Source organism: Patiria miniata, unplaced genomic scaffold (genome assembly GCF_015706575.1).
Source record: "Patiria miniata isolate m_02_andy unplaced genomic scaffold, ASM1570657v1 HiC_scaffold_20, whole genome shotgun sequence".
Lineage (NCBI taxonomy): Eukaryota > Metazoa > Echinodermata > Asteroidea > Valvatida > Asterinidae > Patiria > Patiria miniata.
The window spans coordinates 13,301,865-13,326,846 of NW_024037059.1; the positions used below are offsets into that span (position 1 = coordinate 13,301,865).

The 24,982-nt window shown below is 50.7% G+C and overlaps 3 protein-coding genes across 3 annotated transcripts; all 3 read right to left on the bottom strand.

Moving 5' to 3' along the window:
• Positions 1–4,197: 4,197 nt before the first annotated feature.
• Positions 4,198–5,190, bottom strand: LOC119727840 (formin-like protein 5). The gene has a single exon (XM_038199912.1). The coding sequence runs from the start codon at positions 5,188–5,190 to the stop codon at positions 4,198–4,200; it is 993 nt and encodes a 330-aa protein (XP_038055840.1).
• A 9,288-nt stretch (positions 5,191–14,478) lies between these two features.
• On the bottom strand, positions 14,479–15,654 carry LOC119727841 (uncharacterized protein K02A2.6-like). Its single transcript, XM_038199914.1, has one exon. The coding sequence runs from the start codon at positions 15,652–15,654 to the stop codon at positions 14,479–14,481; it is 1,176 nt and encodes a 391-aa protein (XP_038055842.1).
• Positions 15,655–16,496: 842 nt separating this feature from the next.
• On the bottom strand, positions 16,497–17,924 carry LOC119727842 (uncharacterized protein K02A2.6-like). The gene has a single exon (XM_038199915.1). The coding sequence runs from the start codon at positions 17,922–17,924 to the stop codon at positions 16,497–16,499; it is 1,428 nt and encodes a 475-aa protein (XP_038055843.1).
• Positions 17,925–24,982: the final 7,058 nt, after the last annotated feature.

Consider the following 24,982-nt stretch of genomic DNA (forward strand, 5'->3'; position numbering starts at 1 on the left):
AACTACACAAAACCAAGGGAATGTCCACACTTGGTATGTAACGCAAATGCGCGCGTGTGTGTGTGTGTGTGTGTGTGTGTGTGTGGGGGGGGGGGATTTATACCCCCCCCCCCCAATTTACGTCCCTGAAGAGAGTTACTTATGATCAAAAGTAGGACTTTTTTTGTGCATGTGCTGGATATTGCTGGTTGCGTCCCGGATGAAAAATGGGAGAAAAAAATATAACTTTGAGTGGCCATATCATGTCATCCTAGCCCTAGGGATCGCTGCCCACGTAGATTAGTAAAATTGAATGAACGGAAGCCCACTGGTTCAGGCTTTTCCACAAATTACATGTTTCAACCAAATGGTAAATTAATCATTATTAGATGTATAAGGTATCACAGTATTCATGGAGATCACGTTGGAGATCACGTCATAGGCACTACAGCGCACACTGTCCAAGGGTGATAAAAGAGAACGCACCTGTAGTGTTGCAGCAGTTGACGCCGTTATGTCATTACGTCAGGTTCACGTTTTGGACTCCTTTTGTTTTTGGATCCAGCTCATTCGGACTTGAGCTCGTTTGTACTTGAGCGCGCCTGGACTTTCGCTAGTTTACAGTGCATCCGAGGATATTCGGACTACTACTCGTCCGGACCAGATGTTATCTGGACATCGCCTTTTGGGACAACTGAGACTCTGAAGAGGCTTTAGTCATCCCTACTGCGCACTTTATTTTCGGACTTGAGCTCGTTTGTACTTGAGCGCGTCTGGACTTTCGCTAGTTTAAACCCGAGGATATTCGGACTACTACTCGTCCGGACCGGATGCTATTTGGAGATCGCCTTTTTGGGACAACTGAGACTCTGAGGAGGCTTTGGCCATCCCTATTGCGCACTTTATTTTCGGACTTGAGCTCGTTTGTACTTGAGCGCGTCTGGACTTTCGCTAGTTTAAACCCGAGGATATTCGGACTACTACTCGTCCGGACCGGATGCTATTTGGAGATCGCCTTTTGGGACAACTGAGACTCCGAGGAGGCCTTGGTCATCCCACTGCGCACTTTAGTTTCGGACTCGAGCTCGTTTGTACTTGAACGCGTCTGGACTTTCGCTAGTTTAAACACGAGGATATTCGGACTACCACTCGTCCGGACCGGATGCTATTTGGAGATCGCCTTTTGGGGACAACTGAGATTCTGAGGAGGCCTTGGTCATCCCACTGCGCACTTTACTTTTGGACCTCAGCTCGTTTGTACTTGAGCGCACCTGGACTTCAGCTAGTCTTAACTCGAGGATATTCGGACTACTACTCGTCCGTACCGGAGGTTGTTTGGAGATCGCCTTTTGGGACAACTGAGACTCCGAGGAGGCCTTGGTCATCCCACTGCGCACTTTAGTTTCGGACTCGAGCTCGTTTGTACTTGAACGCGTCTGGACTTTCGCTAGTTTAAACACGAGGATATTCGGACTACCACTCGTCCGGACCGGATGCTATTTGGAGATCGCCTTTTGGGGACAACTGAGATTCTGAGGAGGCCTTGGTCATCCCACTGCGCACTTTACTTTTGGACCTCAGCTCGTTTGTACTTGAGCGCACCTGGACTTCAGCTAGTCTTAACTCGAGGATATTCGGACTACTACTCGTCCGTACCGGAGGTTGTTTGGAGATCGCCTTTTGGGGAAACTGAGATTCTGAGGAGGCCTTGGTCATCCCACTGCGCACTTTATTTTGCAAGGTACGTTTTATACATTTAATACTCATTCATAGTGATATTTTATTGCAGGTTTTCAAGTAGCCAATCGACGGAGTATGACCAGTTAGGCTGTATAGGTGCACTGTCTGTGCTCTTCAACAAAAAGTGAGAAAGTCACTTTTTTAATTTATATTTCTAAGACACAAACTACAATCTGCTTGAAAAAAAAGGTTTTTATTTTGTTTTCTTCGAGCCCAATGTAATTTGAATTTATGGAGTAATTAAACTCTTAAAGTGGCCGATGTATCCAATCGATAACTTTTGTGTTGTAGCAATTTCAATGAAGAATGAATGCATTTCAATGACAGATTAACATGACGATTGGCGAAGCTTAATTGCGTCGTCGAGTTGACCCCGCGGGCCTTAGTTAAGGAATCACTTTCGAAACAAAACTACAAACTTCTATCCAATAGGTTCAGAAAAATGAGTTGGAGTTTGGAGATGGGTAATAGCAATTTTTCAAAGAAAATTAAAATTTGTCTGAATCAAAGACAAGCATATCGGGGTACATTTTCGTGCACTAACGCTACTCCCATTCAGCATGAAGTGCATATAGCAACGAGCCTACACAGTGAGTAAAAAAGGACGAAAAGAAACCCAAATGGTGCCCAAAGGATGTTTGTGTTCAAAATTCCATAACTGCAAAAGTACATGAGCGATATGAATGATTTTTTCACTGAAAGAAAGCTTATTAATTTGGCTTTCATATCGTAGATCTGGCAAGTGCTACATGCAGAACTTCTTTTAAACATATGGGGCACCATTTGGGTTTTCTTTTTTACTCACCCTGTATGTAGACAGCTCACCACTGCACTAGGCATTTTTTTTAATTTTTGATAATCAGTTTGTTCTCAGGCATCCATGACAGTAAGGATGCAAGGCGGATAGCAATGGAAACGTTTGTAAAACATCCTATTCAGATGAAAGCATGCTGGCAGAACTTATCTTTACATCTTTGCAAAACCAACCAATTATTTTTGGATTTCCTCTAACTGGACTGTTTTTATCAGACCCCACCCACTGTCTTCATTTTACTTGTTATATTTTCTTTTTACATTTTTTTCTGACAGAGGTGTACAAAATGTAGTAATTGCTCTACGAATCTCTGAAATACGGGTTTTTTTTCACCTGGAATAGCCTTTAGGTGCCGGCTGGACTCGATTTCATACAGGCCTATAGTCTAGAAACTCATTTTTGGATTTTTTAAAGACCAAAATGGAGTTAAAATGAAGACAAAGTGGTTAGGGTCTGGAAAAAAAACTACCTATTTTCCATTCGAATCTTTTTAGGGGGCTGCAAATGACCAAATGCCCAGTTAAGTTTATTTTTCCATTTTTTTAAATCAGGTTAAACTCTTCTCTCTTTTTTTTTGGGGGGGGGGGTTCTGTTCCGACAGCCTTTTAGTTAAAACGGTAAAGGTTCGGCGGTCGCTCACCACTGGTGGCCGGTCGGATAATGCACTTCGAACCAATATAAACATTTAAAAAATTCTTTCGTCCCGTGCGCACGAGGTCGAAGGAAATCAGCACGGCTCCTTTCCGTACGAGTGCCAAAATAACCATGTGCCTCGGGTACCATCCACCAAATTTCGGATCGAATCTCGGAGCTGAATCGCGCCTGGCTTTACCGTGGCTGACTCCCGGGCTACGCCGGTGTCATATGAAAATCCGACTCCTTTGAAAATCGGACTCCTTTTCCCTATAATTGTTTAATTCCTCACACGTGACAGGCCTCTATCTTATATGTATTCCTAAAAATAGTATATCATCGTACTTACGCATGCGCAATACTACCAATGAGTCCATAATTCATGGAGTCGGATTTCACACTACACCATCGTGCAACGGACGGTCACGGCCGGGGATTGTGCGTACTGGGCCCGGGCCGCCCGAGGCGAGAATCACGCTGGGCGCTATATATATCGGTCAGCGGCAAATACTACATTACCGTCAAGCACTACTTAAACTTTCGAAGATAACGAAAGCAATATTAACATTCTCGATATTGTAGCGTAGAACAATTCTGGGGTTCCTCACACGCACTCAAACGGAACTCCAACACAGGTATACTCGTTTCTGCTGGTTCTAGGCTGTTTATTCCTCACAAAAACGTAAACCGCAAGACACAACTATTCTCTTCAGCAACGAGGCAACAACAATACTACTGCGCATGCGCCGCCCGGAAGAACGGGCCTCCCCGGCCGGCCACCAGGGGCTCCACTGCGCGGCTCCACCGTGGAACCGCGCTGGTGCCTCTGGCGGCCGACCGGCACGGACGCCACAAGCCCCCTTTGAGGACCTTGTTTGTCCCCAAACAGAGCGCCGGCATCCGCAACCGGACAACCAGAAAGACCCGGCCCGGAGGCGCATGACACAACAAAATTACTACAGCATTAAAAAAAATAAATAAATGCAAAAATGGCAAGGAAAGAACAAGAAATCAAAGAACAAGTCTAAGGTTTAGTTGGTGGGTGGCGGCCGGCGCTGGAACTCCGTTTGCCGGAACAGCTGCTCCCAGAACTCTCGGGGGACGCCATCGGGGTAGCGCGGGGGCGGAGGCGTTCCAGGGGGCAGCATTCCTCCCAGAGAAGGTTGAGCGGACGCGGAGGGATCTACGAAGTGCTTGCCGTACTGCTGTCCCTGGTACGTCTGCAGGAGACGCTCAGGCACTTCATAGGTGTGGACCACCCGTGTCCGCATCAGCCAGTGGCCGACCTCATTTGCTCCATGGACTGTCCTTTCGAGCCGCCATTCGTCCCGCGCATGCTCGCACAGGGGTTCCAGCATGTGCGTGGCGGCCTCCCTGGTGGTGTCGTCCGGGTGGAGGGCGCCGGCCGTCTCCAGTCGCAGCGAGGTCCCGTCCGGAAGGCTCACCCGAGACCCGGCCGGCAGAACCCTCCGCTGGCCATTCCACGGTTGGACCGGAACCTCAGGGGACATCGGGGGTTCCGTCTGCATTCCGCCCTCCGCCTGTGTCGGCTGGGGGCGACTAGGGCTTGCTTCCGCTGCCCTGCTGAAGCGAGGACGCCTGCCCTGGGCACGGCTCCAGGGAATCCGCCGGTCGGGACTCCGCCAGGGTGGTGGCTGGCAGGGTCGCTCAGCCCGGTCCCGACTCCGCCGACCAGGCGACCTGCTCTGTTCAGGGCGGGAAGGCCGGGAGGACCGCTCCGGGTGGTCGTGGCCCCCCGGCCCCCCTGACGACTCTGGACTTACCCGTCTTCTTAGTGGCGGCGGCGACGGAGACCGTCCTGCCGGACCACACCGTACGAATGGAGGTGGGTATGGGGTCCCCTGCCGGGAGAGATGAGGCGGGGACGGGGCCTGTCCCATGTCGTCGTCACTGGCGTGCACCTCCAGCGCATCGGCCTCTGCCATCACCACGGCCACGCTGTCTCCTTGGCAGAACCGGTGGTGTCTGGCGCGGACATCGGCCCTAAAAACCGAACTCCGCATCCTCTCTGGCAGGGGTATGGGCGCTCCGGTTGGAGCGCCACTCACGCGGTGTTTAGGTGCCCCTTTAAGTTCCTCTTCCTCACGACCGTCTGGTCACAGTGCGGGCAATGAATCGGGGCCGGGTCCATCCTGCAGGGGGAAGAACAAGAAGAGCATTTGGTTATTTGTTGGCAATAACGGCTTTGTCGGATTATCTTCTGGCCACCCAGGGTGACTCTCCCAGGAGCCAGCGCCGATGGTGGTGAAGAGGGCTGTCCCCCTTCGGGCTCGGCCAATTCAGCATCGGATCCGGCGTCCTCGCTGCCCGGTCCTTCTGGGGCAGCAGCCGCCGTTGTCTCCGGTGGCAGTGTCCCCTTCCCCGTCTGAACTGGTAGTGGTCCCTCCTCGGCTAACTGACAACCCACCCCGGCCGGCGGGTCCTCCCGGGTAGTGTCAGTTGACGGACTCGGTGGTAGCGTCACCTCCTGGTCTTGGGTTGGTGGCGGTCCCCCTTTTGGCAGGTTCTGCGCTACGCGCCTCCACCAGTCCACTTCGGCGTCGCACAGATACGGCTTAAGCCGGTTGGAATAAACCACCTTGGCTTTGGCTCGAGGGGATTTTTGCACGCGGAACGTGACATCATCGATCTTCTGTGTCCCACCAGCACTGCAACTTGGGCGTGCGACCCACTTTCTTGGAGGGGGTATACAACCACACAGGTTGGCCAGGTCTATAGCTGGCACTTTCTTCTCAACGATCGTAATGTCGCTTTTGATATGTCTGACTCTTCCGCAGATGATGACGGGCAAACTCGTGGGCGCGCTCTATCTTTGTCCTCAACCCCTCCACATATTTGTGCTCTGGTGCGCCTGCCTTTGGTTTCTCCGGCTGGCCCACCACCAGGTCCAATGGAAGTCGCACTTCTCGGCCGAACATCAGCATTTTTGGCGTGAATTTTGTGCTGTCGTGCTGGGAGGAGCGGTACGCCATCCTCACGTACGGTAGGTGTTCGTCCCAATCGTCCTGGTTCTCATGAACAAACAGGCTCAGCATCGTTTTGACTGTGCGGTTGAACCGCTCCACCATCCCGTCGGACTGGGGTTGGCGTGGTGCGGGTCTTTTGGACGCCGAGCAGCTTACAGGTGCCCTGGAAGAGCTCGGCTTCGAACTCGCTCCCTTGATCCGTGTGGATCTCGAGGGGAGCTCCAAACCGGGTGATGACCTGTTCGACGAGGACTCTGACGACAGTCTGAGCGGTCTGGTCCGGGATCGGAAACTCCTCCACCCACTTCGTAAAATAGTCGGCCACCACCATGATGCTAGAATTCCCTGTCCTTGTCCTCGGAAATCGACCCGTGAGGTCGATTGCGAGGCGCTCCATCGGAGCCCCTACCAGGTACTGTTGTGGGGCCTTGAGGGTTCGAGGAGGTGACTTCTTTGCGACGTTCCGGGTAATCCCCGAATGTCCTGAAGTCCTATTGTCATGCGCGAGTCGCAAGACGTCGTCGACTTTCACCCATGGTACCACGACCTTCCATACCGGCGGTTCGTTATTGGGCTGCTCCCACTTCACCTGCAATATGCCCTGGGAGAGCCGTAGCGTCTCCCACTTAGCCCACCAGTACTTCAGGCCTTCACCCAGCGCCGAGACGTCCCGCAAGCTGGGTTTGGGGACCCCGTCTTCCAGCCACTGCACGATCTTGTCCAGCTCTGGGTCACTACGTTGTTCCTGTTTGAGTGCTTCCTGGTCCCAGGCTTCCAGGAGCCCTTCCGTGGTGGTGGCTTCTTCCTGCCCAGCCCCCGTAATGGCTCCCACCTGCACCTGCCCTGGTTGCGTCTTCCCAGCATCGCGCGACTGGCTCAGCTACAAGTCCACATCGAACTCGTAGCACCTCAGCCTCTGAATCCACCTGGCCGTCTGCCCCTCGGGTTCGCGGAAGTTGAACAGTCATCGCAGCGATCCGTGATCCGTTCGGAGCAGGAACCGTTTACCAAGAAGGCAGTGTTTGAAATAGTGAACGAAATGGACCACGGCCAGCAACTCTCTCCGAGTGGTACAGTAGTTGCGTTCGGCCTTAGACAGGGTACGGCTGCCATAGGCGACCACTCGTTCACCATCGTTCACCCCTCCTGCGACAGCACTGCTCCGATGGTGCAGTAGCTGGCATCTGTGTCCAGGACGTAGCGGCGCTCCGTATTCGGGTAGAACAACACGGGTGCGGTGGTCAATGCGTCCTTGAGGTGCTCCAATGCTGACTGGCAAGCACTCGACCAGGAGAACGCCCTTTGGCTCTTGGTGGTAAGGGCATGGAGGGGGCGAGCAATCTCGGCGAAGTTCGCAATGAAGCGCCTGTAGTAGGACGCAAGGCCTAGGAAACTCGGTACTTGAGTCAGGTTTGCTGGTTGCGGCCAGTTCCTGATGGCTGCGACCTTTTCCGGATCCGTCCTTACTCCCTCGGCCGACACGAGGTGACCCAAGAAGGTTGCTCGGAATCGCTCAAGGACCGTGGTCAGCCGCTTGTGGTGTTCCTCGAAGTCTGGCCCCCACACGATCACGTCATCCAGGTAGACTACCGCCACCTGCCACTGCAACCCCCTCAACACAGGGCATAACGGTGAACTGGTACAGGCCGTTCTGCATCCCAAAAGCCGTTTTCTCCCGGTCACCCTGGTCCATGCCGACTTGCCAGTAGCCACTGGCCAGATCAAGGGTGCTTAACCACTTAACCAGCGTCAAGGTTGTCCTCGATTCTGTGGATGGGGTAGGCGTCCTTCATCGTCACCTCATTGACTTTCCGGTAGTCGACGCAGAACCGGACAGACCAATCCTTCTTCTGGACCAGCACCTACGGGGATGACCAAGGGCTGTGGGAGGGCTCGACCACGCCATCCTGCAGCATCTGTTTTACCTGCCGGTTGGCATCTCGCCGTTTATGTATCAGCAATCTCCTCGGCGGTTGACGTTTAGGCGTTGCTGTCCCTGTATTTATTGTGTGTCGGGTCAGTTCGGTCTGACCAAGTTTGCCGTCCGGGCCAGTGAATGCTTCAGCGAATTCCGTCAGCAATTCAGCCAGTCGGGAAGGTCAAGGTTCGCGGCTCCTCGCTCCAGGAGGTCATGCAGATGGGGCGGTACCTCTCTCTGTGCATCCGTCCTCTGTCCGGTGTCACCCAAAGGGAGGTGGTTGACGGCAGATCCTTGTTGCCCGTCCTCCAGCTCGATCACATCCAGACCCTCCATCGGTGAGAAGAGAGCCAAGCGGCTGCCTTTGTAGACCGTTACACGGTCAGTCCGGCAATTGTCCGTAGCCTCCAAGCTGGGGTAAACCATCCCGACTCCCATCCGTGGTTCAGTCTTTATCTCCCCCGTGAGGATCGCCTCGTGACCAGCTGGGATTATCATGTTCTCCGTCACCTGCACTCTCGCCACCATGGGTTTGTTGCGTAACACCTCCCAAGGGGACTGCCTTCCCGTTAATGATGACAGCGTTGTCTCCCCATCGCCATTTGCAGTGATACTTTGACAAGAAATCAATTCCGAGTATCACGTCTGGCTCGATATCGGCCACGGTAAAGGTGTGGTTTGCGCGCAGATCCCCCACTTGTAGGTCGAAGTTGCCCCCCCCCCTCTTGTCGGCATGGGGCTGCCGTCCGGCATCCTCAGAGCTGGAGATGACGGAAGGAGGTTCGGTCTCTTGGTACCGGGCCAAGCGTTGTAGATTCGCTCCGAGATCAGACTCACTGTTGCTCCAGTGTCTAGGAGGCAACGCACTGGTTTCCCCGTGATCCTCCCCGCCATGTAATTCGCCTGAGACGTCCCACCCGAGGCTGGCCTGGCCCGAACAGCCGGCTCCGGAACAGGAAGTCTCGGTATTTCCTCTTTCTGTGGTCGTGGTTGGAAGAAACAGACTGCCGTTTCTGATGAGGGCAGTACCGCCTGATGTGTCCAAATTCGTGGCACCCATGTCACTCCACCTGCGCACCTGGTGTGTACACGGCCCAGGCAGCCGATTTGGGTTCCTCGGCAGGTTCCTCGGCAGGGGTTGGAGGAGGCTGGGCTACCGACCTCACGTCCCTAGCCATCGGTTTCCCTTTTCTGTTTTGCGCTTGCGACTCGAGAAATGCTTCCATTTCGGTCGCCAGAGTGACTGCTTCGATCAAAGTCGTCACTTTCCTGGAGAAGATGTGACGCTGCAGCTGTTCCTCTTGCAGGGCATTGCGGAAAGCCTCGACCGCCAAACCCTCACGGGCCTGTGTGGGCAGCTTCGGGTAGCTCTTTAACACCAACCGTCGGATGGATTGTCCTAGGCTACTGAGTGACTCGTCTCGGCCCCTCGTACGCATAGACAACTGAGCCCGATATAGCGGAATCTGTGCTGTCACCCGGAACTGCTGCTCAAAGTTTTCCAAAATGGAGGAATATTCCTTCCGCGTTCTCGGTACCATATCCGCCAATGCCTCCTGAGCCGGTGCCCTTTAGGTGAGATGCAAGGAACATCGCCTTCTCCGCCTCGCCCCACTGATTGACTGCTGCAACGCTCTCGAAATGGCTCAAGTAATCCGACCATGACGAGATCCCATCAAACTTGTTGGGGAGCATCAGTAGTCTCCGACCCCCTGGCCTGAAGTGATCAGGCGTTGTAGTCCCCCGCTTGACTGGCACTTGGGGAGCGCCCCCCCCCCCGCCTGTTTAGGGGCCGCCCAAACATTGGCAGAAACCGGGTCTTCCCCGGGAGCACCGGGTGGTGACGTCCCAGGGGATCTCCCAACTGCAGTGGTGTACGGCCGAGCAGCCGGGTCGGCTCCGCTCCGTTGGATTGTGTGCGGAGCAACCGTGCCGGCTCCGCCCCATTGGCTTGTGTGCGGAGCAACTCTGCCCAATTGACTCCCGTGCGGAGCAACCTCGTGGGTTCCGCACCATTAACTTATGTGCGGAGCAGCTCTGCCCCATTGACTCCCGTGCGGAGCAACCTTGCCGGCTCCGCGCCATAGACGTCCGTGCGGAGCAACCCTGCCGGCTCCGCGCCATAGACGTCCGTGCGGAGCAACCCTGCCGGCTCCGCGCCATAGACTCGTGTGCAGAGCAACTTTACGGACTCTCGTCCATTGACTCGTGTGCGGAGCCCCATTGACTCACGGGCGGAGCAACTCCACGGGTTCCACTCCATTGACTCATGTGCGGAGCAATTCTGTCGGCTCCGCCCCATAAACTCCCGTGCGGAGCAACCTCGTCGGCTCCGCACCATTGACTTGTGTGCGGAGCAGCTCTGCCCCATTGACTCCCGTGTGGAGCAGCCTTGCAAGCTCCGCGCCATAGACGTCCGTGCGGAGCAACTCTGTCGGCTCCGCCTCATTGACTCGTGTGCAGAGCAACTCTATGGACTCTCGTCCATTGACTCGTGTGCGGAGCAACTCCACAGTATCCACTCCATTGACTTGTGTGCGGAGCAACTCTGTCGGCTCCGCCCCATAAACTCCCGTGCGGAGCAACCTCGTCGGTTCCGCACCATTGACTTGTGTGCGGAGCAGCTTTGCCCAATTGACTCCTGTGCGGAGCAACCTTGCCGGCTCCGCGCCATAGACGTCCGTGCGGAGCAACCCTGCCGGCTCTGCGCCATAGACGTCCGTGCGGAGCGACTCTGTTGGCTCCGCACCATTGACTCGTGTGCGGAGCAACTCTACGGGCTCCCGTCCATTGACTCGTGTGCGGAGCAACTCTGTCGGCTCCGCCCCATAAACTCCCGTGCGGAGCAACTCTGTCGGCTCCGCCCCATAGAGTCGTGCAGTGCGGGCCTGCTCCGAGTGGATGTCAGGACTCGCTGTACTGCGACAGTGGGGACGAAAGTACTGCTGGGGGAGATCCGCGTCCGGTTGTGCCCCCTGATGCGTGCTCGGACCGTTTCCTGCCCCCGCTATATGGGCAAATCCAGCCTGGGGGCGCCCCGAATGGGGGGCCTCACCAGTCGTATCCATGTAAGCACCAAGTGGCGCTTCCATGTAGGGCCTAGCACTATTTTCATGAGCGTAGGGATTGCGGGTTGCCCCAGGACGAAACCCCGCCCCCGCTGCATCAACCAGCACAGCTCGGGATCGTTCCGAATGGAACGAAACGTCTGCTGCGCCAGCGTCTACAGCACGGGGCGGCCCCTCGTGGGACAGGGTACCAGTCATTGATGATTTATGGTAATGAGCACACCCGCCCCCGCAGGGGTAGACGTTCTGCAATGAATAAACCCTCCGCCCAAGTCCCGAAATTCCACTTTACTATTCCCCACATCCTCCCTCATGAGAAAATCCGTCCCCAGAAACCCCCTTGTTTTCCCTTTCCTCCCACCAAAATTCCCCGGACTATCCCGCAAAAAGGATTCCAACTCGTCCACCGTGACGAAGGTACTGCCGGCCGATCCACTAGACGGGCCCCCACTCCGTGAGCCTGCACTCCAGCCTGCCTCCTCGCCGTTTGGCGAGTTAGGTGCCAGACTTCCGTGATCTCCTGAATTCATTGCAGAAAATATCTGAAAAATTCACCTGTTTTTCCGCCTTCTGCGTGCCGCCGCTGCCACCAATGTAGCGTAGAACAATTCTGGGGTTCCTCACACGCACTCAAAAAGGACTCCAACACAGGTATACTCGTTTCTGCTGGTTCTAGGCAGTTTATTCCTCACAAAAACGTACACCGCAAAACACAACTATTCTCTTCAGCAACGAGGCAACGACAATACTACTGCGCATGCGCCGCCCGGAAGAACGGGCCTCCCCGGCCGGCCACCAGGGGCTCCACTGCGCGGCTCCACCGTGGAACCGCGCTGGTGCCCTCTGGTGGCCGACCGGCACGGACGCCACAATATCTATTCTTCTTCTTCTTTCATTCATTCATTGTCATGATGACTTGATAAGTTGGGCCCAACTGTCCCTGTCGAGCAAAGTGTTGGAAAGAGATGGACCACTCAGACCAGTTTCTAGCTCGATGGATGTTTTCAGGGTCATGTTGGGACGACCTTTTCGTCGAGGGGCTTCAGAATTCCAGAGGAGAACTTGACTAGCTGGCTCATTATGTCGATAAACGTGACCGGCTAGCCGAAGGCGACGCTGTCTGATAGTGGTGGAGATAGGGGGAAGGGCACCATACAAAACAGAGTTAGGGAGATGTTGTTGCCAAGAAACGTTCTGAACAGCCCGCAACATCCGTGTATAGGTGCCATCAATGGACGCAGAGATCTGTTTGGTCAGGGTCCAGGACTCGCAACCGTACAGGAGGATGGATTCTACTGAGGTCTTGAAGATCTTAAGTTTGGTGGTCTTGGAGATCGAGGATCTCCATACTTTGGTCAGTGAGAACAGAGCAGACCAAGCTTGAGCTTTTCTACACTCGATGTCATGAGCTGTGTTGGTGTAGGAGCCCAGATACTTGAAGTCATCAACTTTATGGAGCTTACTGCCATCTAGTGCAGTGACGTCATCAGAGGTTGATGGGTTGATGGCCATGTACATGTACTTAGTCTTCTTTGCGTTAAGAGAGAGACCAACGGACTTGCAGCAAGCTCCTACTTGATGGAGGAGAGATTCGGCATCAAGGAGGGTGTCTGCAAGCAGACTAATGTCATCTGCATAATCTAGGTCGGATAGATATTGGGCAGGGTGTCTACTACTCCTACGGCGTGAGAGGGTGAGACCATCGGTTACACTTAACGCTGTCCGTAGGGCATAATCCAGAACTATGATGAATAGGTACGGGGCGAGAGGATCACCTTGAAGAACTCCAGTGTTGATCGAGAACGAATCTGATTCACCTTCGGGAGTGAGAACAACAGCACTTGTATCTTCATACAAAATTTTGATGGCATTAGTGGACTCCTCCGGGATACCGTAAGCATGCAGGATCTTAAACATTGTTGGTCTGTCAACAGAGTCAAATGCTTTACAGAAATCGATGAAAATGATGGCAGCTTCCTTCTGGTGGTTACGAATTTCCTCAATAAGGCGCCTGAGGGCAAGGATTTGAAATGAGGTTGAACGTAGAGGCCGAAAGCCACTTTGATTGGGACGGAGCATCTTCTCAACTTCCGGACGAATGCGATTCAGAAGTAGTCGATTGTATACCTCGGCAGCAGTTTGAGAGAGGCTGATTCCCCGGTAGTTGTCTGGGATGGTGAGGTCCCCTTTCTTTGGAACTGGGACGATGCCGGAAAAGCCCCATTCTGGAGGGCGGTTGCCTTCTAGGGTTGCATTGCAGAACCTTGTGAGATATTTCTTAAGTTTAGGAAGCCTCCAAACTTCAATAGGTATGTTGTCCAGACAGGAGCCTTGCCAAGCTTCATTTGTTTAATGGCTATGTTGACCTCGGCTTTGGAGAATTTGCCAGTTGGGATGTTAGGGTTTGGATCAAAGACGGGATCGATGGAGACTGGGTCATTGGAGGCATTATCAGAGCTGAGAAGCTTCTCAAAAAGGGATTTCCAAGAGGCAAGTCGATCATCACCTTGAATGAAAACGGTGTTTGGTCGTTTACCAGAGAGCTGTTTCACCAGTGCCCAGGCATTTTGGATGGAGTTGGTCGATTCCCACTCATCAAAAGCACTGAGGATGTTGTTGACTCTGAGGTCTTCTTGCTCGTCATACACACTACTGAGGTTGGATTGAGCAGCAGGAAGATTGGTTGGTAAGGAGGTGAGTACCTTTGTTCGAGCTACATTGACTGGTGTCGATGATGCAATGCTAGGTGGTCGTTTGGTTTGTGATGGAAGGAGAGACTTCCCAACACTCTCACACACTTTGACGAAGGGGCCATAAGATTGGTCGTCAGGGCACAATGAGGACCACTCATGGGTGATACGGTCCCCAATAGAAGATGCAAGTTCTCTATCTGAAGCCATTGTAGACCAGTTCAGTCTAGGACGGGCAGTAGGTTTTGTGGAACTGTTCTAAAGACGGCAGGACTCAAGTGTAGCATTCACTGAGAGACGTTTATTAACAGCCCGTAATAACATCATAGAATATGGATACGGTGGCCGAGTAATGCCACTCCATAACATCCCCTTTCCTTAAGATAAGGAACAGTCTTTTGTTGTTGCTGAACTTTCACTTGAGACTGAGTGTAAACTGTGGTCTGTTACAGTGGTGATCACGAACGCTAAACTTTTGTGAATAACTCAGCAAACATTATGAACGCTTTAACACTAGAACGTATTTGGTACAGCTCTAAACCTTTAACACTACTTAGTATAAATAAGGTTAGTTTAAGAACAACTTAGTAAAAGCAACTTAAACCAATAAACTGCATGCAAGTGTAGTCTATCTAAACTAAGTGTTGGCCTATGGCCCTAAGGCTTTGTGGGTGAGTGTCCCAAAGTCAGATTTATGACTCGAAAAACTCTTTGGTGGTCTGGAAATGCGACCGGATCTGGTGATGGTAGCGTTGGTGTTCAGTCCTGGAGGTTTGTCTGTCGGAGTGGAAGGCACATCTTGTGCCTTAGCGACCGGAATGGCGGCACTCGAGTTGGGTGGCTCGGTGCTAGCTGGTTGCTGCATGAGCTGAGGTTCACTCACGCATGTGACTGGTGTTGTAGGTTGTTTAGCGTTTTCCCGACTGTCTCTGAGGTGAACGCGGTTGCGTCTGTAGCAGTTGCTACCGACTTCTACGATGTAGCTGCGTGGCGCAACTTTGGCTTTTATCACTCCCGGGGTCCATGGGGAGCCTTCAACCTTGGGTCGAGTTTTGGCGCGAACTAGCTGTCCGACAACCAGATCAGGGAGGCTTTTGGCAGTGCGGTCGTGATACAGTTTAGCTGTCTGTCTTTTGGTCACGACTTGCTCGGTGACGGCCTCTACTCGGTGCCGGGGCTTGTACAGTGAGCTCTTGCAAGGGAGGAATGAGCGCGTTCGTCGAGACATTAAGCGCTGTGCCGGAGAGCTGGACATTCCCGGAGTAGTGGTGTTCCTCCATTCAAGGATAGCCTTCCACACGTCACTTTTGTCTTTGGCAGCTTTGGTCACAAGTCCCTTGGCGATTTTGACCGCGGACTCTGCTTTTCCGTTGGATTTGGAGTAGTAGGGGCTTGAGGTAGTGTGTTCAAAGTCCCAGTCATTCGCACAAAGTGTTGACACGTAGTTTGATCCGTTATCTGTGATCAAGGTGTGAGGAATGCCGTGGGTGGCAAACACTGGCTTCAGTTCCTTGATTAGCGATTCGGAAGTAACGTCTTCCAGGGCGCGCAAGTCGATGTATTCTGAGTAGAGGTCTACTAGTACGCAGTAGTTTTGTCCATTGACCTCAAAACAGTCACTCGCAACTAGTTGCCACGGTTTTTTGGGTACTGGGTGTGTCATGAGGGGTTCCTTGGGGAGAGCTGGTTGTGACTCCTGGCAGATTGCGCAGCGTTGGACTGCCTCCACCAGTTCTGTGTGCATACGTGGCCAGTACATTATGTCTCGTGCAGTGTTGGTGGTGTACTGCACGCCCATGTGAGATGCATGTGCCCTTGCTGTCATGTCTGCACGGAGAGCTGTTGGGATTACAATACGCGTTCCGCGAAAGATGAGCCCATTTTGTGTTGACAGCTCATCTCTGTATGGACAGTATTCCCTGATACACTAGGGAACTTGAGCCTTGTCCCCTGGCCAGCCTGCTTGGATGACCTGCATCAGCGTTTGTAGGGTTTGGTCAGCGAGGGTTGCCTTTTTGACTCTCTGCAGACGCTCGTATGTGACGAAGATGGTTGGTTCCATGTTTTCCAACTCCATGTTGAGCTTTTGCTCCTGAGTGACGGAGAAGATCAGAGAGTCTGGTGTCTGATCTGTGACTTGTCGTGTTGGCAACAATGCTCGCGACAGTGTATCGCTCAAGTACATTCGCAAACCCTGCTTGTACTCTACGTGTAGTGAGTACTTCTGTAGGCGGAGTCGCATTCGTTGTAGACGGGCTCATCAAGATTGGCTTTCTGAAGATGTTCATCAGAGGTTTGTGGTCGGTGAGCACGAGCACTTTGTCGCGGCCTAGGATGTATTGCTCAAAGCGCTGTGTGGCGAATACGATTGCCAAACACTCTTTTTCTATTTGAGCATAGTTGCGTTCTGTGGCAGAAAGTGCTCGTGAGGCGTACGCGACTGGGCGGCCATTTTGTGTGATGACGGCTCCTAGCCCAACCTCGGAGCTATCACACTCGATTGCGATGTCTTGGTTGACATCATAGTAGCTCAGTACTGGTGCTTAAGTGATGAGCTTCTTGATCTTGTCCAGGGCCTCGTCATGATGTGTCAATCAGTCAAATATGACGTCCTTGTCGGTGAGACGTCCGAGTGGCTCGCATACTGTGCTCAGTTCTGGCAAGAATTTAGCCAGATAGGTTACCACTCCGATGAGTCTCAGCACTTCCTGGTCGTCTGTAGGGCGAGGCATGTCGAGTATGGCCTTGATTTTCTCCGGGTCTGGAGGGTCCGTCTGAGCTGAAGACGTGTCCCATGTATGTGACACTGGGTAGCTTGTACCGTAGCTTGGCTGCGTTCAGCTTCAGATTCCGCTCTCTGCATCTCGAAAGAAGAGCGGTGAATGCAGCGTCGTGTGAGGCTTCTGCTTCAGCCTGCGTTTCTCCTGAGCCGTAGACGAGGATGTCATCTGCAATCACTGCGATGTTTTCCAGGCCTTCCAGGCACTCATGGAGCCTGCGCTGAAATTCTTCCGGTGCTGATGAGATACCAAAGGGCATCCTCAACCAGCGGTAACGCCCGTAAGGCGTCCAAAATGTTGTCAGATAACTGGAGGGCTCGTCAAGGACGACTTGAAGAAAACCGTCCTTGGCATCTACCACCGACAAGAGCTTGGCGTTCTTCAGTCTCGGGGCTACTTCGTCTACGGTGGGAATGGGGTAATGGTTGTGCTTAATGGCCTTTTTCAGGCCGTGTGGATCCAAGCATACCCTGATTTTGTTTGGCTTTCTGACGACTACCATGTTGTGGATCCACTTGGTAGGCTCAGTCACCCGGGCAATGGTGCCTTGGGCTGTCATGCTGTCTAGCTTTCGTTTCAGCTCTGCCCGCACCGGGATGGGTACTCTGCGCCTGATGTTCTGCGTTGGAGAGACACTGTGATCAATGTCTATGTGGTAGTGACCTGGTAGCCGACCAAGGCCAGTGAATACGTCTTTGTACTCAATGAGGACCTGTTCCTTGGTTTGAGTCGGTGACTCTGTCACTGCATGCACTAAGCACTCCAGTGCGTACTGCATTAGTCCCAGAGCTTCTGCTGCTTGACCTGACAGCAGAGATGAGGGGACATCCTTCACGATCTCGAAGTGGATTTTCCTGGTGACCCCTTTGATCTGGCATCTCAAGCTGGCAGCTCCAACAGGATGAATTATTGTGCCATTGTACAGTTTCAGTTTAGTCTTTGATGGCACCGGAGGCGTGTCACTGAGCTGCTTGTAGTCTGTCAGCTTCATGGTGCTGCAAGTTGCACCAGAGTCTAGCTGAAATCTGATGGTCTTTGTCAGATCCCTTGTTGGCGTCTCCACTGCTAGCTCAACAGAGTATTGCTGCTTGGGCTTTGACTGCACTGTATAGATGCTTTCGTCGCTGCCACTTTCGTCTCCATCCATTTGGTGGAGCTTCTGTGTGGATTTCTGTGGCTGACGTTTGGTGCGGTCTTTGCCCGATGACTGGCAAACCTGCGCATAGTTGTTGCGTTTTTGGCACTTAGAGCAGGTTGTCCCGTAGGCTGGGCACTTGCCTTTGCTGTGTGATTTGCCACAGTATTTGCAATTCATGTTCGGAGGCTTGCTGGCTTTTCCAGATTTCTGTGTCCGCTGCTTGTTTTTCACAAAGTGTGCTGAAGGTGGATCGCTGCCTGTTCACTGCTGCGGCATATGTCTATGGCTTTCTGCAATGTCAGTAACGACTCACGCAGCAGACGAGCACGGATGCTGTTGCCTACTACTCCTATGACCAGCCTGTCTCAGAGCATTTCATCGAGAAGCGCTCCATAATTGCATGTGGTTGCCAACTTTCTCATCCTGTTCAAGAAAGTGTCAATGTTCTCTTTGGCCTCTTGCTTACAGGAGTAAAACATGAATCGTTTGTACACCACATTGCGTTTAGGGTCAAAATGAGCTCCAAGGCTGGTTAGGATTTGCTGTGGTGACTTTCTCTGTTCCTCTGTTAGTGGCAGATTTTCGTACACTTCATAGCACTCCTTCCCCATAACTGTGAGTAATGTAGCCACATGGATGGAAGTATCTTTTTTATCCAGTTCTGTGGCCACTAGATAGTTCTGCCAACTTGACTTGAAAAATTGCCAGTTGGAAACCTGGTCTCCTTTCATGTCCAATTTCGCCGGTGGGGGAATGCGAGTGCGCCAAGGTTAATATGCAGTGAGTGCGTAATGTACACCGCGATGTGTCCGTTACAGGCCTCCGTAGTTTACAGCGAAACGCACGTTGACGACAATGGCGTGAACTCAACGTGCAATTTATACGTACATGTACAGTCTATCGTTCACAGTGTAATACGCACGTGTTCAATGGCGGGAACTCCGCGTGAAAATTGTACAGTTTATTGTTCTCGTGCACAGCCTACCATGTGTGACAGGATCAGTCTGTGCTGCCGACGGATGCCTTGTGATCCATTCACCAAGATTGCCGAAGATTTTGCCGGTTCTTTGCGGTAATGGCGCTGGATTCAGCTAATTTCTGACACCATGTTCTAACGACGGCAGGACTCAAGTGTAGCATTCACTGAGAGACGTTTATTAACAGCCCGTAATAACATCATAGAATATAGATACGGTGGCCGCGTAATGCCACTCCATAACAGGAACGAAGACTGAGCCTTATCTTAGCACAGACTAGACTATACGATGGTCGGAGCCAATTGGGTCAGATGTTGAATACGCTTGAGAATCTAGGATGCTGTTTCTCCAACGTTTACGGCACAGGATGAAGTCAATCTGTGACAGGTACTTGTTAGGTGAACGGTGAGTCCAGAGCTTTTTGGAGGACTTCTGAAATAGTGTGTTGGTAATCAGAAGGTTGTTACGATTGACAAAGTCACTGAGGAGCTGACCATTACGGTTGGTAGTAGAGTGGTAGGAGAACTGCCTTGCAACATGAGCGTTGAAGTCCCCTCCGATGACAAGGAGGACATGTAGGGGAATGGAGGCAATGGTGTCATTGAGACATTTGTAGAACCCAGTAATAGACGCCTCATCACTGGTGTTAGTGGGAGAGTAACAGGAGACAACGTATGTCTTGGGATTTCCTTTGAAGATGGCGAGCATAATTCTGTCGTTGATCTTAGAGATAGAAGTCAGCAGCGGGAGCAGTGATGTTTGAACAGTTATTGCTACACCACCAACGGCTGCACCTTGTCGATTCCGAGTTGCAGAAGAGGTGAAGATGGTTGATGATCCTAAACTAGAGATTCGGATATCAGGGTCTTCAGGTCGATGCACTTGACGGTGCTCTTGGATGCAGGTAACAGATAGGTTGTAGTCACATATGTGCTTATTAAGTTCCTCTCTTGATGAAAGCGAAGAGAGACTTTGACAATTAAGCTGACCAAAAAGGATGGTTTTCCTAGGTCGATCGAGCAAGACCCTTCCGGAGATTATTTTTATCAGACGATGCCCTCCCAAGAGGGTTTCGGACGCCGTCGTCATAAGACAGAGTGTCAATAGTTCCGTGAGAGGGCAGATTTGAAGCAGGGGCTTTAACCCTGGTGCTGTAGGTTGAACTCATCATGTTTTCTATTATTATAGTATTAGTTTTCTTTGGTAAACAAAAACGGAAGCCAGTTCGTGCCTGGTTTTAAAAGCGAAATAACCCCTAGTATAGTTTTGCAAAATAATAAAATAAATTGGCGAAATAACGTAATATAATATTGTGAAGTAACGCAATAGTTTTTCAATCCTCAGAGTGCAGTATTTCGCAATACTATTGCGTTATTTCACAATACTATCGTTTTATATTGCAATGCTATTACATTAAAGCCCGGTTCATACTCGGCGCGAAAGCGAAAGCAAACGCGAATTTGTGACGTCATGGCAAGTATTCGCGCTGCGAATTCGCAAAAGTTGAACAGATTTCAAATCGGGCGAATATCGCAGCGAATGTTTCATGACGTCAAATTCGCTTCGCATTCGCATTTGCATGAAGTATGAACAGGTCTTTAAAGGCTTGGCGCGAAAGCGAACGCGAATTTGTGACGCCAGGGCAAGTGATGCCAGGGCAAGTTTCGCAGCGAACGCTTTATTTCTCCATACTATTACGTTATTTCGCAATAAATGTTATTGCATTTCTTTGCAATGGTACGTATTGCATAATTAACTTTTGCAATGGTTTGCAAAACTTTTGCGTTATTTTGCAATACTACTGGGGTTAGTTCACAATACTGTGCACAATACTATCGGCGCGAAAGCAACACGATTTTGTGACGCCTTGGCAAGGTACGCCAGGGCAGGTTCCGCATTATTTTTTCGCTTTATTTTGCAATACGGTTGCGTTATTTCTCAATACTGTTACGTTATTTTGCAATAAATTTTATTGAATTTTTTTTTGCAATGGTAGGTATTGCATAATAAACTTTTGTAGTGTTTTGCAAAACTATTGCGTTATTTCGCAAAACTACAGGGTGAGTACAAAAAAAACCCCGAAACCCAAATGTCGGGACCATTGTTTTTGGTGAAGTTCTGCATGTTGCATTTTCAAAATCTAGGATATGAGAGCCCGATTCATAAGCTTTCTTTAGTACAAAAGGCTGCCGTACCACATCCCAGGTTTAACAGACATAGCGCCAAGCTCTATGAGGAATACACCGCCATGTTTGAAAGAGACCCCATTGCGGAGGAAACTACTGCAAGAGACGAAGAGCTAAAATTGCCAACATCTCCGATGAACGGCGGCAATGTTGAATTTCTCTCATTGAAACCACAAACATGTCTAAGAACAGTAAGAAAGCCTGGGCACTCGTCAAAAAGCTAGGCAACGACCCAAAGAAGCCTAACCAACATCACAACTTAACAGCCAACCAAGTTGCACATCAACTACTTCTCAATGGCAAGGCACCTAAAGCAAAGAGTAAACCCAAACCAAAACCCGATAGGACAAAATACAAGGATAACCCAAGTTTCACGAAACCTTTCTCAATGTCAAACTTGAAACTGGCATATCCAGCCTCTAACCAGGGAAGGCTATTGGATTGGACAACACTGCCACAGAACAAATCAAGCATTTTGGAACTAAAGCTCCTGCAACTATTAAACAATTGTATGGAAGGCCTGAAAATCCCCAAAATTTGGCGGAAAGCACACGTAATGGCGCTTCTGAAACCAGGCAAAGACCCATCCGACCCAAAAAGCTTCCGGCCAATCTCTCTCCTGTGCCACCCCTACAAGCTTTTTGAAAGACTCATCCTGAACAGAATCGCTCCACATATAGATGAACAACTTATCCCTGAACAGGCAGGCTTCTGACTAGGGAAGTCCACAACTAGTGAACTCCTCAGCCTTACGCAACACATAGAAGATGGCTTTGAGCAAGGAATGATAACCGGATCAGTTTTTGTAGACCTATCAGCTGCCTACGCCACTGTAAATCACAGACTCCTCCTATGTAAAATACTCGATATTACCAAAGATGTCCATCTCACAGATCTCATAGAAGCAATGCTTTCTAACCGACGCTTCTTTGTTGAACTTGAAGGAAAACGCAATAGATGGGGGAGACAAAAGAACGGCCTAGTATAAATATCTACACCAACGACCAACCGAGATATGGCCATACCAGGCGCGTCATCTATGCAGACGACCAGTGCGTTACCACTCAAAGTAAGACTTCAAAGAGGTGGAGAACGTCCTTACCAATGCCCTCTCTGCACTATGTGGCTACTACGAAGAGAACATGCTTGAGCAAATCCATCAAAAACACAAGTGTCTGCTTGAGTCCATCTTAAGAACAAAGAAGCAAACAGACGACTCAAAGCCACAAGGACTAGTGCAAAGCTACAGCACACAACTAATCCAGTTTACCTTGGATTAACATTGGACAGAAGCCTAACCTATAAGGCCCACGTTGAGCAAACCACAACGAAAATCAGCACCCGCAACAACATTCTCAGCAAACTCACCAGCTCCAGATGGGGAGCATGCCCTACTACACTGCGACCCACAGCACTTGCCCTCTGCTTTTCAACAACAGAGTATGCTTGTCCAGTGTGGGAACGATCTACACATGTCAAGAAGCTAGATTCCGCTTTAAACGCAAGTTGTAGATGTATAACAGGCTGTCTTAAGCCTACAAACTCTGAGAGCCTGTACATACTCTCTGGCATCTCACCACCAAATGTCTTGATGGCAGCGGCCAGTGGAGCCGAACGACAGAAGCAAGTCATGGATGACATACACTCACTATACAGGCATATACCCCACCGAGCCGACTCGAGTCACGCAACAGTTTTCAGTCAACTGTAGAACCCCTTCATACCTCTGCAGCAGAGAAACGTGGAATGGAAATCTCGCCAACCTCACACAACAATTGGACATGAAAATCCCTGCTGCTGAAAGTCTCCCTCGAGGTGCCGAGAATAACTGGCCTATTTAGAAGGCACTCAACCGCCTTCGCACCAGAGTTGGCCGATGTAGGGAATCACTCAATAAGTGGGGATACACTACAGGTCCAACGACATGCGACTGTGGAACAGAATCTCACACAATGGACCATCTCATGAGATGTCCGCTGTTGTCAGAGCCTTGTACCTCCAAAGATTTAGCCAACAACACCATCACGACACAGGTCTGTGCTCAACATTGGTCGAGAACAATTTGAGTAGGACACGATAGAAGTACAAGAGTAATTGAAATCACTCATGTGACGTTCAAGTTACGGAATTTTAAACACAGCCACCGTTTTAAACGGATCACACAAAGGTAAATGTTGTTTAAGCAAAGCGAAAACAAATCACATAGGGATGTGTGTGAATTGTCTTCGTTTTGCTGAAAGAACGCACACTTCGCTTGTTCGGTTTTGGGCAGAGTCCTTAGAGACATAAGTCCTCAAGGCTCGGGGGAGTTTGGTGTGGTCTTTTGCGGGCACCACACTTGCTTCACTTTCAGATCCACTCACGGACGGACTCCTTTAGCTTATACCAGTAGAGCTGGCGTTTTGTCTTTCTGATTGTCTTGTTTGACACCAAGATGAGCAGATGTTACGGCATTATGGGTAGCTCGTAAGTTGTAACACAGTATTTTTCAGCTAGTCGAGGACTACGGGCTGAAGATATGACTTTGTTCTGTCGGAAGTTACCGCCGTTCATATAGTATTCCGTTCTGCAAGGTCTTTGACGAGCCACTGTGTCTCTACAGGGACGTTGGGGTGATTGACCCAACCACTCAACTACAACTTTCAGTTCTGAGTCTGCTCTTTGCATCGCAGCAATTTTCTCCGTGGTACATAAACGTTGACCCACGATGCGGTATGTCCGTCACTTGAAACGGTGTTAGTGACCATGCTGGCACGATCGCCTGGAAAATCTCTGTCTCCGTCATCCGGCTTTTCAGTCAGATTAGATTGTTCTGCACTTTGCAATCCGGTACTTACACCGGTACTGCATTCTTGCCGGGAACAGAGGGCGAGTCGCAGTTCTTTCCTTTCTTACTGAGTCAGTGGAGTTTTTCGCACGTTTTGGTCGCATGACCCAAATGGCGGCGGACAAGTGTCCGGGAGTTTCTCCAGTGGGCGAGTCTGTGTTTGCAAAACAGCAGATCGGAATTCTGTCCCTACTGCCGACGCTGAACTTCAATGCACGAGCGCCAAATACGCCCAACTAGGCTGCGCACACCACCAAGTAGGAGTGCTATACCACTGTTACCATCAGTATGAGAACTGTCACGAATGATACGGGCTTGATTATTTCGGAGGTGACGTCACTGCACGGGTGTGGCACTTAGTGATCATGTTCTGAGGGGATTGAGCTTCAGCAGAGTTAGTGTTGATGCTTCTGGTAGATGGATTAACGTTGTCGACTTTATTGAAATGAGACCACTGCTCACTTTCAGCGCCGTACTTGTCACAATCGTCGGGGTAGCACGGCACCCTGGAGATCTCGAGAGGGCGTCAGCATTGCCGTGTGTCTGCCCTGCGCGATGTTCAATTATAAAGTCAAACTTCATTCTTATAGGCTCTAACAATGTGCCAAAAACAAACTTTTTTTTTGCGTAATCAATATCTCAGGGGGATTTTCGTGAGTGGAGTAAACAGCTCTTGTTTTCATTAATATTTTTTTCCTCCCCATTCCCCGCCTTCTTTTTCAGACTCCTCTCAGTAGGGTTTGTACACGTTTTTCTTCCACCAATACACTTTGGCCCTTTCGTCAATGTGATTGACTTTAGACTTGGCACACACGTATACTACCACCCACAGATGGTCTCTGACGATTTTCGTTGCGATAACGTTGCATCGTGTGCCGTGTGAAAATTGAAGTGAGATCATGTTGACGTCATCACATGTCTAAGGCCTACAGCTAAAGAACAATAGTTCCGATTTGGTTGTAGCTTGATTTTATGTACCTATATCGGGATATGTTATAGGTAAAAATTGAGTGACGTGATAACGTCATCACAAGTCATGTAACGTTACATTAAATGTGTATTTTCATATGTCCATATCTACAGAACTGCATGTCCAATTTGGTTGTTATTTGGTAGGTACCTAGACCGAGATTAATTATGAGTGCAAGTGTGAAACAAACTGCAGTGTGCAACTTAAACCCAAATGTGGACCCAAATTCGCCACTTAAGACAATCACTGGGAGTCATACATCCGATTTTCGGTTG

Bases quoted from the DNA above. Each gene is read 5' to 3' on its own strand.
- LOC119727840 (XM_038199912.1), bottom strand. From the start codon at position 5,190: ATGCGGAGTTCGGTTTTTAGGGCCGATGTCCGCGCCAGACACCACCGG.
- LOC119727841 (XM_038199914.1), bottom strand. From the start codon at position 15,654: ATGACAGCAAGGGCACATGCATCTCACATGGGCGTGCAGTACACCACC.
- LOC119727842 (XM_038199915.1), bottom strand. From the start codon at position 17,924: ATGAATTGCAAATACTGTGGCAAATCACACAGCAAAGGCAAGTGCCCA.